The 17,392-nt window shown below is 46.8% G+C and overlaps 1 protein-coding gene across 1 annotated transcript in view; it reads left to right on the top strand.

Annotated features, from left to right (window-relative positions):
• The first annotated feature begins 775 nt into the window (after nucleotides 1-775).
• The window catches only part of HABP2 (hyaluronan binding protein 2), a 37,008-nt gene continuing 20,391 nt past the window's right edge, over nucleotides 776-17,392 (top strand). Inside the window, exons 1-2 of the mRNA XM_055248788.2 lie at nucleotides 776-913; nucleotides 15,598-15,634. Coding sequence (XP_055104763.1) covers nucleotides 845-913; nucleotides 15,598-15,634 — 106 coding nt within the window. The 5' untranslated portion in view covers nucleotides 776-844. The remainder of the gene's footprint in view (nucleotides 914-15,597; nucleotides 15,635-17,392) is intronic.

The raw sequence follows: 17,392 nt of genomic DNA, 5'->3' as shown, positions 1-17,392 counted from the left end.
ATAGTTGTTTACAGGAGATTAAGATCATGCCTATTAAAGAAATCAATTGTGTCCACAAGAACCCACACTTAATAGGTAATTGCTGCTTAGTAGAACTCTACCTGCGACCAGCATAGCTAAATAAGGAACATAGGAAACAATTGTCCTGAAATACGAACACCATGTTTTTGTTTCCTGCGCTTGATCAAAGAAAGACTCCAACGAAAGGGGAAAAAATAATTAAAAAGTAAAATCCTTACGTAATGAGGTTTAAAAGAAAACTTTTGAAGCCAACAAGCAACTGTGGGCAACACTTCAAAGGGCCCAGAATCAATGTTTGTCAATAGCAGTTTTGCATCCTTTAATTTATGTCTCATGAATATAAAATGTGATGTTATTAGGAGCCCATCCATGCCTTAATTCTGTTTGAGATTTGATGAACCAGAAGTCTATTAACATTCTATACAAATCAGCACTGGCAGAGTCCTGTGGCACAGGCTTCACCTGATCTTTTATCCTGAGGCTGGGGTGCTAGTTACGCTGTCAGGCTTTCTGCTCGGAACACCGAGCAGCTGCCATGTGCACCGTGGAGCCAGGGGGCTATGTCAGCTACTTTCTTTGGAGAGTTTATCCCCAGAAGAGAAACCACCTCATGACTCAGCCCAGCCCCAAAGTTGCCATTTGTTTAATCAAGATAGTTGGTTTGCAAAACATTAAACATTAAACAGTATTTGATGCCTAGTTAATAATTTGCATCCTCTTCATTTGTTCCTGAATCCTTGGAGACTGACATTTTCCCCCCTAAAGGCATAGACAACAAAAGAAATTTTATTGAGAGCAAAACACAAGTCCTTAAACTGCAAAGATGTTTGCCAGGATGTCTGATCTCCATGTTCTGCTGTTAATGGCTCTGGTGGGAAAGACAGCCTGTGGGGTAAGTGTTCTTTTCTAATATCTGTAGTTGAGAGACTCTAAAGTTTACTAGGAGGACCAAGCTAGGCTGGGAGTGATGAGAAACTTTAGAGTGACAGGCTGGAGTTGCCAAGTTGGAGATGTTCTAACTACAAGAACCAATGCAGGCCTGTGGCTTGGTTTCTTCTGAGCAGCCACTCCCATGGGAACAGGTGTCTGCCTTGAGCCATCTTGGAGCGGAGCCTCCATGAATGCATTCCAGCAAAGGAGACTGGGGCAAGAAAATGTGCCCCAGGGCGTGGATTGTAAGATGTCATGGATCTCATAGACCCCTTTGAGAAGCCATGGAAAGCTATAAACTCTCTCCCCAGGAAAATATACCCATCTATTGGTGCTGACACACACAGTTTTCCAGTGATTTGGGGCTGACACTAGGGTAAGAACCAACGTGCTATGGCCTTAGAGGGGAAGCCTGCTGACTGCAAATGATCCTGGCAGTGGGTCTGCATAAATAGTTTGGATTTGGGGAGAAGCTTTGTGTTTATACTTTGTCTCCTTTTTCCCGTGACAGCAGCGGATGAGGCAGAGAGGGTGAGCAGAGGCCCAAGGGAGGTTGCAGTGAGCAGGGAAGGGAAGTCCCGTCAGAGAGTCTTGAATGGGGGACTCAGGACCTTACAGAGCAGATGACTTGTCAAGATGTTAGTTCCTTCTGCATGCCGTGGCCCAAGAGTGTCAGATGGATCTCTGTGGGCATGTGAAAGAGGGCCTTGCACAGAAATGGAGTCTCCTTGGAGTTCCGTGCTGTTTGTGGTCTGAGGCACGAATGTGGGCTTTGGAGCCAGGGTTTGAATCTCAGCTTTGCCACATTCCAGCTGTGGAACGTTGGGCAAGGAACATAATCTCTCTGAGCCTCAGTGTTGTCTTCTGCAAGTCGATTGCTAACCTCTCATAGATTTGGGGAGGGCCACAATTAAATGAGGTCATGTATGTGGCTTGCAAATAAATGTGAACTCTACTCCCTTAAAATGTCAAGAATGAACACAACTTCTCCATAAAAATCAGAGAATGCTCCGCCTTGTTGGGGAGGGGTGGTAGAAAGTGGGCAGAGGATGAGAACTAAAATAACAGTCATAACCTCTCTATCTTATTAAGTACCTTTGCATTTTGTTCCCCATTTCACTCCGTAGAGCATTTCCTGAAGGAAGCAGATTAAGTTACAGGTTTTCTGATTAGCATGTTTTTAAAACAATAGCTTCTCCTTTCTTTTCCGCCAACTGTGCTCAGACACCTATCTTAGCTCTGTATTAAGTTGCCAAGTGACTCACTTCTGAAAGGGTTTTCTTTTCAAATCGTGACTTGTGTGTGTGTGGTGGCTGTAATTACAAATTGTTGTCAAGCTCCTACATCATTTGATGGCTTGTTGGGTGTCTGAGGCCGAGACACAGCAGAAATACCACAGGTCTACAGAAAGGCAGGAGAAATCATCAGAGGCCCACGCAGGGCCCAGAGAACGTACCAGTCGGAAAGAATTAGATCCTAAACTTTGCAGGCAAGGAGAAACGTTGACACAGTCTGTTTGAAGTTCACAAAAGGATAATGGTCCCGAAAAATCCCTTTTTTGCAAACCCCAGTGAATTTTTAGGGTTAGCAATGAAATTATAAGTCAATAATGGATAAAAGAGAAAATATAAGAGTTAGCCTTCAGGCAATGAGCTTAGTCAATTCCAAAGAGAGGATTCGGGGCTTTGGAATGCTTTCTTACCCCAGATGTGTGCCAGACAGGTGGTCGGGAAGGCAGCTTGTGTTCCACAGGCTGGCACACAGACATCAGGGGAAAGTGGCCAAGTCGTTCAGATGCTTTGGAGAGTTTGGGGTGTCATGGGGGGTAAAGAAGCCACATAGCCAGCTGGGCTGGGTGGCCTCTCCAGCCCCACACAGCTAAAAGTCATAACTAACTGCTACCATTTAATGAGGAGTCCTGAGTGCTAGCCCCTGAACTTTCCATGAATTTGTTCATCTCTGGAAGGACCCCAAGAAGTCATTCCTACTATGCTCCCATTTTACAGAAACGAAGCTGGAAAACTGGGCCCGTCCCAAGTCATACAACTGATGAGTGGCAGAGCTGAGCTCTGGACTACAGACTGGTTTCCGTGTAGCCAGTCTGCTGTCTGGGGCCCTGGGTGAGGATGAGCTTTCTTTGTTTCGTACAGCTTCGGGGCATGGCTTTTCCTGTAGGGAAAGGAGGCTCTTATACCAGGCACATGTTTGCTGGGTGGAGTGTGATTGACTCCACGTGTCTCTGAAACGCCAAAGAAAGGCAGCTATAAGATCTGTGGTCACTATTCATTGGAAAGACACCCAGGTACTCTCCCGTGAATTCAGATCATGTAGCAAATGAGGACTGTTCTTTGGGATCATCTGTCATGGAGATTTTTATTCTGATAACCACTAGTCCAAGAGATATGGGTCAAAAATCATTGCTGTGAACTCCAGGGCATCATTCATTGTGCCTTCCTGTTCTACTTGAGGTTTGATTTTTCTAACATATCATTTTTGAGCACCTGTCCATCACAGCCTCATATCATTATCCCTGTTTTATGGATGAGATGCAAACCCAGAGATGTTAAACTAACTTTCCAGCCAGGATTGGGGCCAGGTCTGTCTGACTCCACGTTCATCACAGGAGGCCTGCTTAACTGTAAATAAGGCATGGACTTGTCTTAGAAATCTCTTCTTGCTAGGATTCTTAGAGTGATTTGGGGCCTAGCTGGGCTCAGCCATAATAGAATTTGGCCTCTCCAAGCCCAGAAACCAGAGGACAATGTTTGTCAAGCTTGCCTGCTTATCTCAGCCCATCCCTAGAAAGAAGAAAGACAAAGCCTTCTCCTCTCCCCTGCAAAGAAGGTGCTTTCAATTAAAACAATGTTTACATTTCTGGGCTTTTAAAACCCTAGAACTCTAGAATCTTCCCAGGTATAGAGCCACAAAAAAGTTTGCATAGGTCAGAAGTTGCAAATTGGCAGCTTGAAATACACTTTGCTCACAGCTCAAGTTTAACTTGGTGGGTAGAAGACTGACTCGAAGAGTATTTTAGTTTTATTTTAATTGCTTGGCCACACTTGAAAATAGGAACACAGAACATTTCCCATAAAGATACAGATTCCCAGCTTTTCTTGAAAATGAGACATTTGAGTAGCACTGGGTTCACATTCTTGGCTGGCACCACGAAGAGGGGTAGCCACTGCTGTCGTTATTAGATGAAGTTTGAGGACAGGTGTGGTAGCTCATGCCTGTAATTCTAGCACTTTGGGAGTCCAAGGTGGGAGGATGGCTTGAGGCCAGGAGTTTGAGACTAGCAACATAGCAAGACCGTGTCTCTATCAAAAAAAAAATTTTTTTTTTAATTAAGCAGGTGTGGTGGTACATGTCTGTAGTCTCAGCTACTTGGGAGGCTGAGGCAGAAGCATCACTTGAGCCCAGGAGGTGGAGATTGCAATGAGCAGAGAAGGTGCCATTGCATCCTGCCTTGGCAACAGAGCAAGACTCCATCTCAAAAAAAGTTTAAAAAAAAAAAGAAAGAAAGAAAAGAAAGAAAGCAAGAAAGCAAGCAAGCTTGAGTTTCCCAGATCCTGCTAGTCCTCTCTCTCTCTTTGATTCTTTTTTTTTTTTTTTTTTTTTTTTTTTTTTGTAGAGACTGGTTTTTGCTATGCTCCACAAAGCTGGTATCAAACTCCTGACCTTAAGTGATCCTCTAGCCTTGGCCTCTCAAAGTGCTGAGATGACAGGTGTGAGACATCATGCCTGGCCCCCATACTATCTAGAACTCTTCCTCTTGACCAATGTGCATTGTCTGCCTGATTCTGCCTTAGTGCACTTCCCTAGTTATTGCTCAGAAATGCTGTGGATATTGACTTATCAGAGCCAGTTTGAGATGGGCAAGTGGCCAGGCTCAGCATCTGATTAATTCAAGCATCCACACCTGCATGGGCTCCAAGACCAAAGAAGGTCTTGGACAGGAAGATGGGAGCCACTCTTTTCAAAGCCTCCAGAATGCCAGAGTCTCTTTCGGGCCTAGGAGAGACTGAAGAGGCATTCCTCCCTCTTACTGCCATCTACACGGTCTTAGGGAAAGGGGAGGGACTGATTTTCACTGCAAATTCTCATAGATTTTTTTTTTAACTGGTCTGAAGCACAAATGCAACTCATTACCTTTAGCGGCGTACACTGATATTTAGGGAAATCAGGTCGCAGGAAATCACGTGTATATAGGCACGGGTATATTTATGTTTTCAATTCATTAGAGTTTCCTAAATGCAAGAGCAATTCTGCTGTCACAGAGAAACAGCATGGCAGAATATTCGGCAGCCGGGATTTTAAATAAAACATGCTTTTTCTTCGTAATTAATATAACAAGGTTTCCTGGCTTAGGACTTGGCAACAATCCCAGGAAAAATGGATGGGGGAGGGAGTTGGTGCGCCATGCCTGTGACCCGCAAACAAGTTCCAGGAAAAGTTGATGCTGAGTAAGTTCTCCTTAGTCGGCTCTTCCGGCACTCTGAGAAAACAAAACGAACTCACTGACAACAGTGGCTATTAATAACAGTAGTAGTAAGAGTAATTGTAATAATTAATAGTAGCAGCAACCACATATGAAGTCTTTACATATGCCAGATGAGGCATGCTTTATGTTTATTATCTCATTTAAGCTTCTCCCAAACCCTACGAGGTAGGGACCAATGTCATTCTCATTTACAGACAAGAAACTAAGCATAGAGCAGTTAAATCATCTACCCAAGATGGCACCTCCGGGAGGTTACAGCTCTGGGATTCAAGGTCTCTCCAACGCCAAGTTCTATGCTCACAAGCACTGTGGTTGAGATCATCATGCCTGGCACTGCCCAAAGACAAACAAGACCGTTTTGTGTGGTATCAAAGGTGTCAAAATGGGCAGCAGCCTGAGACTCCAGCTTCCAGCAGGAGACAAAGTTGCTCCCATCTGGACGTTCCCTCAGTAGCCCTGAAGCTTTGCTTTCCCTTTGCTTTCTGACACCACGAGGATGGAGTCTTGCCGGCTAGCCAACTAGTTTGTTCAGTGTTTTCAAAACTTCGGTCATGAATGAAGCCATCTTTAGAAATTCTGCCAAAGCCCAAATTAGTTTCTTAACACTTTTGTTAAAGACTCACCTTTTCTCTACCTAAATTGATTTAGTTCTAAAGGAAATTGTCATTACTACAAAGAAAGCGAAGTGATGTCATTGAATTCTAGCTGGCTGCTGTTGACATGCTAAAGCTCTGAGCCTGAAGCAGTTTTATCCTCCTTAGAGGAAAGATCAGCAGGAGGCAGAGGATAGAGACACCAGCACCCCCCAGTCCGTCCCCCTGGTGGGATTGGAAGGCTTGACAGTCAACCTGAGAAAAGAAAGACTTTCTCACGCTGTTTCTGTTTTATTCTAATGCTGTTATTTCACGTCCTGGCTAGGCACCACCTCATCAACTCAGGTAATGGCTCACATCTGATGTGGCTCACATCTGATGCCATGGAAAGCGCAGGAGTGAGCACAGCTTCAGCAGAGGTGGTGCTGATGCCCAGCTGGGGAGTTACCTTCCTGAAGCCCTGGGCTATTTGCTGGGGCTGACTGACCAAAAAGGGAAACGTGGGGGCTTGTGCTTATGAGGCAGCCCCACGCTCAGCTGCGCTTTCGTTTTGTCCACTTGCTTGTCTTAATTCTTTTTTTCTATTTTTTTGAGATAAAGTCTCACTCTGTTGCCCAGGCTGGAGTGCAATGGTGCGATCTTGGCTCAATGCAAACTTCACCTCCCAGGTTAAAGCGATTCTCCTGACTCAGCCTCCCGAGTAGCTGAGATTACAGGCACCCGCCACCATGCCTAGCTAATTTTTGTATTCTTAGTAAAGACAGGGTTTCACCATGTTGGCCAAGCTGGTCTCAAACTCCTGACCTTAAGTGATCCACCCGCCCTGACCTCCCAAAGTGCTGGGATTAAAGGCGTGAGCCACCGTGCCCAGCCTTCGCTTGCCTTTTAAAAGAGCTTCCAAGAGCATTATCATATGCAGAATTTTTACCCAGTCTCCTTGTCTTGGATGGCCTCACTCCCTAACCTTCAAACTCCCCTCCACCACCATCTGTTTGCACCAAGTCCCTGGGATGAGCCATTTGTACAGATATTTCTCACCAAGTCTCACCTGCAGAGTAATCATTGCAAATGCCATACGCCTCCTGAGCAGCCACAGTTCCTTGAAGAAAACACTGGAATTGGGAAAGGGAAGTCTTACTTTTATAATTGGGGAAACTGAGGCACAGAGAGACTCAACAACTTGCACAGGAGCAAAGATAGGCCCTGAGTCTTCTCAGCCAGAAGCTTCACACCCAAGAGAGCTTGGTATAACCAAAGTGTGGCCAGGGCAGAGTCGCCTGGGCACTGGAGGAAGATGTGTGTTGTGTTCCCCGCCCACCTCAGACCCATGGACGCACAACCTCTGTGGGTGGGCTCCAGGGATCTGTGTTTTTATCAAGTTCCCCAGACAATTCTTATGCACATTGAGGTTTAATAACCAATGTCTTTAAAATGGAAATTCTCCGGATGTACAAATGGGACTCTTCTCTTTCTGCCCATTGCCCCTGTCCCATCTCTGCCTGCCACCATCACAGGAAGCTACAGCTCAGCCCTTAGCTGGGTAGGGTCTGAGTGGCCAGCTCTGGGCTTTAGAGCAGGGAAGCTGCACAGAGTCCCTCTGAGCCAGGCATAGGTGATTGGTGTCAGAGCCGGGAGACCTGAGCCTGAGTCCCTCCCCTGCCCCAATGCATCCATGTCCTTACACAAACCACTTCACCATGCTGGGCCTCAGCTTCCTCCTCTGCAGATGAAGGGTCTAAGCCAGTTCCTCTCTACAGTGGCTCCTGGCTCATCACTGTGGTCTGGTGAACAGCTTCACCCAGGTGTCCAGGAAGGAAACCACCCACGGACACTGCTGGCCAGCACCTTCACCTTTGGCTTCCACATTTTCCCGTGAGATCCTTTGCCCCCTTACCCTGAGCTTCAGGTGAAAGCAAACCTTCAGTGAACCTGCCAGTCTTGAGACGGCATTGAGCAATCCGTGCAAAAGCAAGAAGGGCAAGATTCGTTTGCCTGAGAAGGGACGGAGTGGCACCACTTCACACCTATTAGGATGGCTCACTTCATACCTATTAGGATGGCTATCATTTTTGAGAATGGGGAATAACAAGTGTGGGTGAGAATGTGGAGTAATTGGAACCCTCAGGCCTCACTGGTAGGTATGTAAAATGGTGTGGCCACTGTGGAAAACAGTACGATGGTCCCTGACAAAGTTAAACATAGAACCACCCTAGGACCCAGTAATTCCACATCTAAGTACATATCTGAAAGAACCAAAAGCAGAGACTTGAACAGAAATCTGTATATCAATGTTCATGGCAGCATTATTCACAATAGCCAAAAGGTGTAAATGACCCATGTCCATCAAGAGATGAATGCATAAACAACATGTGTTTAGATAGAGACAGTGGAATACTATTTAGCTGTAAAAAGGGAGGAAAGTTTGATACATGCTACCTAGAAGACCTTGGAAACATGATGCACAGTGAAATAAAGGCAGTCCCAGAAGGACAAATATTGTAGGATTCCGCTTCCACGAGATACTTAGAATTGCCAAATGCACAGACAGAAAGTAGGCTAGAGATTATCAGGGCTGAGGGAGAAGAAGGAGGAGGCATTTCTGTTCAATGAGTACAGTCTATGTTGGGGATGATGAAAAAGTTTGGGGATTAGAGAGTGGTGATGGGTACACAGCATTGTGAATGTAATTAGTATCACTGAATGGTACACTTACAAATGGTCAGAATGACAAATGTGATGTTCTGTATATGTTATCACAATTTTCAAATAAAAGGACTGAGTGGCTTGGCACAACTGCTCATCTTGGTGTCTTCTAGGATAAAGTTGGTTAGACAGAAAGTCAAGGAGGGGCAGAGTGAGAAGGAGCCCGTGTCTCTGAATACTACTGATTTGCAGTGTAATCTTCTTGGGGGTGGGGAGTGTATACGTCTAGTCTATTTTGTCCTATCTTTAATCCAGTGATGATTTCAACTCAGGCTGAAATGACATCGCTTATCTTTGTAACAGGAGCCAGAGAAGAGAACAACATGAGGCAGGATTTGGTCTGGGCACTGGCAGCCACTGCCCTCTGCCACCTCCACTACTCACTCTGGCCTTGAGCTCTTTGCCCAGCAAGGGGACTAGCCCTGCTGAACTGTGCACACTTGTCCCTGTCCACCTTCCAGTCCAGTGGTTGCAGCCTCAACCATGGCCATGGTGCAGAGGTCTCTCCTCCCCAGCTGCCCTTGGGAGTAACGCAGTCCCTCCCTGGTGGTTGGCAACATGTGGCCTACCACCAGGCATAGGGTAGAACATGCAAGGAGGAAGGGATGGTGTGATTAAGGTCCCAACCTTTTACCCAGCAAGCAGAAGATTTCTCTGCTCTTAATTCATTCTGAGCTGAGCCTCTGTCCCCAAAAGACAAATCTGGCCCTATCTCCCCCGTCACTGCCTCCTAATCCCTCTGAGAACATTTTCTACCAACGAATTTCTGGAACACATCAACTCAGACTTTTAGGCTTTTTGTTTTGTCTTCCAGAAGTTTTGGAATTCTGGAAGGCAGAGGAAGAATCTTAGTTGAAATAATCACTGGATTAAAGATAGGACAAAATAGATTTGATGTATGTGCACCCCACCCACAAGGAGATTACACTGTAAATCAGTAAGACTCAGAGACACGGCATCCTTCTCTCCCTGCCTTCCTCACTAACCAACCTTAACCTGGGAGGACACCAGACTTTGAGACTCTGGTGGTTTAGGGAGTTTAACATTGCTAAGGGCCTGCTCCTAACCTTGAAGTCAGTGTCCTGAGCCAGGGATCCATTGAGAAAGCCCAAGTGTGGAGTAGAAGAAATGGTAGTTGGATCTAGAATGGTCTTTCTAAATATACTACAAAGCAGCTACCTTACCCTGTGCAGAAGCAGCAGTGTCCACCCTTTAAGAGAAGATGGCTCAGCTGGGACCATGTGCTATTTTAGCCCTGTTGAAACTAGGAATGGATGTGGTGGGAGAAGTGGGCAGTGGCTTACATGCCTTTTGATCTGGGTGGAGATGTTTGTTAAGATGTATTTACCGCAGTAGGCTGGCTGAGGCTCAATTTGACTTTTGTACTTTCTCCATCTGTCATTAGGGCCAAGTAGGCCCTCTCTGTGGCTTGCCAGGCCTAGGCCAGATTGGATAAGCTTTTTTTCTTTTTTTTTTTTTTTTTTTAGACAGAGTCTCACTCTCTCACCCAGGCTGGAGTGCCGTGGCACGATCTCTGCTCACTGCAACCTCCACTTCCCAGGTTCAAGCGATTCTTGTGCCTCAGCCACCTGAGTAGCTGGGATTACAGGCTCCCACCATCACGCCTGGCTAATTTTTGTATTTTTAGTAGAGATGGGGTTTTGCCATGTTGGCCAAGCTGGTCTCCAACTCCTGGCCTCAAGTGATCTGCCCACCTTGGCCTCCCAAAGTGTTGGGATTACAGGCGTGAGCCACCACACCCGGCCCACAGATAAGCTTTTTTATAAAGCATTCCAAGAACAGTGCCCCTGATTTTGAACCTAGCTCAACACCTGCCTCTCTTAAGGTTAACGAGCTTTTCTGTTTCTTTCTCCTCCATCCTCGCTTTATTACTGTGTACACGCGGCAGCTTCCTGGTCCCTCACGACGATGGTGACCAAGAGCAAGGACTCTGATATGAGACTGACGCTCTCCTGTCCTGGCTCCAGCATTTCCTAGTTAAGTTACTTTAGACAACTTAATATCTGAAAACCTCAGTTTTCTCACCTCTAAAATGGACATAATTGGCCGGGTGCGGTGGCTCACGCTTGTAATCCCAGCACTTTGGGAGGCCGAGGCGGGCGGATCACCAGGTCGGGATATCGAGACCACGGTGAAACCCCGTCTCTACTGAAAAATACAAAAAATTAGCCGGGCGTGGTGGCGGGCGCCTGTAGTCCCAGCTACTCGGAGAGGCTGACGCAGGAGAATGGCGTGAACCTGGGAGGCGGAGCTTGCAGTGAGCCGAGACTGCGCCACTGCACTCCAGCCTGGGCGACAGAGCGAGACTCCGTCTCAAAAAAAAAAAAAAAATAGATAAAATAAAAAAAAAAAAATGGACATAATCATAATATCTAAATTATGAAGTATTGTTTGCAACAACCAAGACAAAATGCACGTAAAATATTTAGCACCGTTGATGGCACATTGTCAGCTCTAAAGGAATGTGAACTGAGATCACAATTTTCTCCTTGTTAGTTATCTCTTCCTCCTACTCTTCCATTGATCTTTCTCTTTGGATGTGCAAGTCCCAGGATTAAGGGTTCTTCTACCATTTCCTTGTCTCTGGGGAAAGAGTTAATGGAATGATGGAATGAAAGGAGGCAAATACTGTGTCCACCCTTCCCACCTACCATCATCCAGGTTAGTTTCAGGGATCCGGATATAGGCATAAGTAATCCACTATCAGCCTGGACTTTCCCATATGGTCCCCAAATATCCAGCCCGGTGCTGGGGCTACCAGTTTCCACATTGCACCACGGGCCCTCTCTGTGGGTGGACACTGTGAGTCACAAAATGAGTGACTTGCTTCAGATTCCGGCGACCCCCTGACAGGCAGCCCAAGCTGCACATCAGCTTCAGGCTCCCTGAGAGCCCAGCCCAGGAAGTCTCGGCTTTCTTTTTGTTTGGTTTCCCTCCGAGAGCCAGCTCCTAGGAAGGGCACGTCTGCCACCTGCTGGCTGTAGGCAGCATGGCACCCGGCTGACCCTCAGGCTCCAGCTGGAGCCAGGATGTGCAATGCTGGCCAAGGCATAGGTCTTGGAGGGCCCTTCCGTGCTGGACCCCGAGGAAGGATGTCCCTCAAAGTCTTCTGTCCACTTCTTAGGACATGGCCCACCCTGTTCAGCTCAAAGAGAAGAATTCGTAGGGAATCTCCTCAGGACTGGGTGGAGACAGGTCCAGACAGACAGGCCCTGCCCTGAGAAAGGCAAGGCAAGTAGCAAAGCCCAGGACCAAGGCCCAGATGATTAGGGGTGATGAGGGTGAGACTGAAGGAGGGGTAACCTTTGTCCTTGAGGTCTTAGTGTATTAGTCCATTCTCATGCTGCTATAAAGACATACCCGAGACTGGGTAATTTATAAAGAAAAAGAGGTTTAATAGACTCACAGTTCCACATGGCTGCGGAGGCCTCCCAATCACAGCAGAAGGTGAAAGACACTTCTTACATGGTGGCAGGCAAGACAGTGTGTGCAGGGGAACTGTGCGTTGTAAAACCATCAGATCTCATGAGACTTAATCACTATCACGGGAACAGCACGGGAAAAACACGCTCCCATGATTCAATTGCCTGCCACATGGTCCCTCCTATGACACATGGGAATTATGGGAGCTACAATCCAAGATGAGATTTGGGTGGGGACACAGCCAAACCATATTAGGGTCCCCTCATGGCACCTCTCTGGCACTCAACCCCAGAGGTACCCAATTCTGGCAATCCTTGTTCAAGCACCCTAGGCCCAGAAGCACCCCTAAGGCCTAAGCTGCCCCTCCTCTGCCAGGCCTCCCCACTACCAACCCCCACCCTCAGCCCCAGACGGAACACCTGTCCCATTTCACCGCCTGCAGAAACAGGGTGCGGGGGAGGTGGTTAGCCAGGAAGTCATTAGACAGAGGCACAGTCCCAGACAACAAATGGCCTGTCTTCCTTTTTTTGCATTCCTTTCCCCTCACCAACATGTTATTTTGTAATTTTTTAAACCCACAGAAAAGTGGGAAGAATAATGCAATGAATATGCTTCATCCAGAAAGATGCCGCAATTGTCAACATGTCGTTATAGCTGCTGTGCTTCTCATTCTCCTGCGTGTGTGTATAGTTGTTTTGTTTGTTTGTTTGCTGAATCATTTGCTAGTAAATTGCAGACATCACTCTAAATATTTCACCATGCATCTCTCTCTCTCCCTCTTTTTTTTTTTTTCTTAGACGAGGTCTCGCTCTGTAGCCCAGGCTGGAGTGCAGTGGTGCGATCTCGGCTCACTGTAAGCTCTGCCTCCTGGGCTCACACCATTCTCCTGCCTCAGCCTCCCGAGTAGCTGGGACTACAGGCGCCCGCCACCACGTCCGGCTAATTTTTTGTATTTTTAGTGGAGATGGGGTTTCACTGTGAGCCAGGATGGTCTTGATCTCCTGACCTCGTGATCCGCCTGCCTCAGCCTCCCAAAGTGCTGGGATTACAGGCGTGAGCCACCACGCCTGACCAGCATCTCTTAAGAATAGGTACATTTTCCTACAGAACTACAATACCATTGTTTACTCTCAAGAAAGTCAACATTGACACAATAATATTGTCTAATATATCTATATTCAAATTTCCCACTTGTTTCAGTGTCTTAGTCCATTTTGTGTTGCTACAAAGGAATACCTGAGGCTAGGTGACATATTTTTTTTTTAAAAGAGGTTTATTTGGCTTGGATTTCTGAGGGCTGGAAAGTCCAGGATTAGGCAGCTGCTTTTGGCAAGGGCCTCAAGCTGCCGCCACTCATGGCAGAAGGGAAAGGGGAGCCAGTGTGCAGAGATCACATGACAAGAGGGGAAGCAAGAGGGAGGGGTGGAGGTGCCAGGCTCTTTTTAACAACCAGCTCTCCTAGGAACTAATAGAGTGAAATCTTGCTTACCCTGAGGGAGAGCACTAATCCATTCGTAATGGATCCACCCCTATGCCCCAACATTGAGGCCCCACCTCCAACACTGGGGATCAAATTTCAGCATGAGGTTTGGAGAGAACAAATATCCAAGTCAGCACAAACCACAGCACTCAATGTCCTTTTTGCCATTGTTTTTAAATGGAATCCAATTAAGAGTCACACACTGCATTTCATTGCCACGTTCTTTACCAAAAATACAGTCCTCCCATCTTTTTTTGTCTTTTATGGTGTTGACATTTTTCTGGAGGCTAGGCTAGGTGTTTTGTAGAATGCCCTGCAATTTGAATCTCACAATTTGGATCTGTCATATTCCTCATGAGTAAATTCAGGTTAACTATTTTTGCCAAGAATACTATCTGTTGATATTGTACATCCTCAGTACATATCAGGATGCATTATTTCTTTTTATTTTTCTTTCCTAACTTATCATCTACCTACTTCCCAAAATCATGTAAGTAAGCCTACAGTAAAACAGAAAATTAGAAATTCTGCAGAGGGTAGAAGGAGCGAATACACCAAACTGCCTAGCTTGATGTATCTCATTGATCTCAGCTTTCTGGCAGCCAAGACCCAAAGGGAAAGCTGTTTAGTGGTAGAACTCTCATTTCTTTAAATCAGGGTTCAGCAAACTTTGTTTGTAAAATGTCAGATAGTAAATATTTGGGGTTATACTTTATCCCTACAAAAGCAGCCATAAACAAACAGGCATGGTTGTTTTCCAATAAAACTTTATTTGCAAAAACACAACTCCTAGGCTTGGCCCAAGGGCCCTTATTTGCTGACCCCTGATTAAAGTGGAAGAGCATACTCCAGGTATTAAATGAGTAAAACTTTCTTTTTCGGGTTAAGTACTGCATATTAAAGGAGCTATTTATATCATTACTTATTTATTCAGCAAATCTTTTTGAGGAATGCCATGTGCCAAGCTCTATGCTAGGTATTAGGTAATACATCAATGACAAAACAGACAAAATCCCTGCCTTTCTGGAGGACAGAGTCTGATGTGAGAGACAGGTGACGTGCAAATAAACAAATGTATATCTATGCACTGCAATAAGGATCATGGAGGGAATAAATGGGTGCAGTGACAAAACAATGGGGATAGGGAAATGTCATATTGATGGGATATTTCAGGGAAGATGACATTTAAACTGAGACCTAGCGAAGGTCATAGAGGAGAGCTTCCAGGTGGAGGCAACAATAATTGCCAAGGCCCTGAGGTGGGAGGAATTTATCTTGCGCCATTTTGAATCCAGGTGTGGCTGAAGCTTAGTAACGGGCAATGGGAGGGAGGAGTAAGGGAGGAGGTTTGTAGGTCATGGCAGGTGTTTGCATTTTATTCTAAGAACAACGGGAAGCCACTGAAGAGTTTTAAGCATCTGTCCATCCCCAATCCCCAGGAACTGTCACCTGAAGAAATCACCTAGATTTCAGCATGAATTCTGAATCCTATCACAGCTATGAGTCCAAATTTTCTCATCTGTAAACAAGGCTGATGCAAGCCTCTTCATAGGGCTGTTATAAGGATGAAATGCAGCAATGCGTGATCAGGCAGGGAGCAGATGAAACTGACTGCAACTGATGAGCACGCCAGTACCTGGGCAGCCATGTTTCCAAAGCAAGGACAGGTGCAGACAAGCAACACGACCCCCTGCTGTGGAGAAGGACAATGCTTCAGTGCTCAGCGGGCACAGGTGGTGGTGGTGGAGGGTGTTATCTTCAAACAGACCCCATCCCCCCTCCCTTCAACCTCCATCCCAACCACAGCCATCAGAAAGCACGCAGTGCACCTGCACCCCATACGATCTCCTCAGGCTAACAGCTAAGGAGCGCGCCCGGCAGAGCTCCATCTCAACGCTGATCTGCCGTGTTGTTTTGTTTTTCAGTTCTCCCTGATGTCTTTATTGGAAAGCTTGGACCCAGGTAAGTGTGCTGATCTCCCTGGGGCTTCCCACCAATCCCAGGCTGGTTCTGGGCTGGTGAAAAGGAGGCCTAAGTATGGAAGTGTTGGAGGGACCTCAGGGTTCAGGTTCCAGGGTGTCACAGGCACCTTTGAGAACTTGCCCTCAAAATTTGTGCACCCACAATGCTTTACACAATTTTGAGTTTCCTGTGGACACCGCTGAGCTCAGCCTCAGGATCCCGAGGGAAATACTGCCTACGTAGCTAAAACCCTTGATTTTATAAAGAACTGAGGCCTAGAGAGGGGAAGCAATTTACTCCTGGCCACACAGCGAGTTGGAGGCTGAGATGAGGTGAAAGGCCGAGGCAAAGTGAGGGCTAGACGAAAAAATGCCTGGTTCCAGGCAGGCCAGCCCTGTGCCACACTCATCCGCTCCACCTCTTTCTGTGGGAGGGCGGCCTCCGGGCTGACCTGCCCTGGTGATACCCTCCCACCAGCACCTCTGCCACTGTCCCCTCTGCCCAAATGGTTTGCTTCCTCAGGCTCAACGCATCCACCACCCGGTGGATCCTGTGTCTTCACAAAGGCTCTCTCTGTCTCACAGACTCGCTCTCTCATTTTCTCCCTTTCCTGTGTCCTCGGCCTTGTGCCCACAGCGTGCTCAGGCTAAGCAGGGCCACCCCTTCCACATCATGCACTCCTGGTCCTTTGGCTCTGGGTTCGAGTCTCCCTTTGCAGCTCTGAGCCCCAGTGGGGAAAATTCTGCTCACCACTCCATTTGGCCAAAGGCCAACATCCCCACTGGTAGAGATCTATGCTGGTCACCCACAGAGCGCCATAGCCAGGCAGATAACACATGGAGACTGTGGCCACATCTGAACCTTGAATCAAGGATTTATTTGGCACAAAGATGGCAGTAACTGGGCCAAATTCAGTTTGACAGTCAATATTGTCCAGCAGCAAACCCCTGGATGGGCAGAAAGATAAGGCCAGGTCTTCGTTCTGTCCCAGGTGCTCAGAGGATATTTGTGGAGTTGAAGAGAAATGTATGTGGGCATGGTTTGTGGGGTTTTAAGAAAATCTGTGTCTTTCCCCAACACGAAGGATATTCAACGACACATAGTTAGTTCCTCCGAAGGTGCATATTTCAGGGTTATCCCCTAGCTGACGGCCACACCACCACCCATACTTGGAGTCCAGGGAGGAGCCAAGACCAAGGGTCTGGAAAGGTGGCCTCTTCCCCAGCCTTGAGCACAAATTGCTCAGGCACCGCTGAAGGGGATCCTTGGGTCTGATTTTCAGAGATACAGGGCTGTAGGAGCTATGGGGTGACACAGTGGAAGAAAAAGAAGTGCGGAAGACTCAAGGACCCTTGACTTTACTGCCGGCTGCCAGAAAGTTGTAAGAGACATCTGCAGTGGGTTCATGACACCCTGGAAATGTGCAGTGAACAACTTGAGCAACTGTAAGCAGTGGCCCTTCTGAACAGAGACCACGGAAAGGGAGTGGAGTTAGCCCATGTGCCGTAGATTTATAGCTTTAATCAAACAGACTGGGAGCTACAGGGTCAGATTTGATCTGCAAACAGGAAGAACTTTCTCACTATCAGAGTTGTCCAGAAATCTGAATGGGCCATTGGGCTCTCAGGAGGTAATGAGTTTCCCATCACTGGAGGCTTTTTAAGCACAGGCTGAAAAACCACTTATAGGGAGTGAAGAGTATTTAATTTAACCCTCAGGAAACTGGGCCGTACAAGAACTCTGCCAACAGCTTCAGAC

The sequence above is a fragment of the Symphalangus syndactylus genome, chromosome 2 (genome assembly GCF_028878055.3).
Source record: "Symphalangus syndactylus isolate Jambi chromosome 2, NHGRI_mSymSyn1-v2.1_pri, whole genome shotgun sequence".
In the NCBI taxonomy this organism is placed as follows: Eukaryota; Metazoa; Chordata; class Mammalia; order Primates; family Hylobatidae; genus Symphalangus; species Symphalangus syndactylus.
This window is presented reverse-complemented; position numbering and strand designations above follow the sequence as displayed.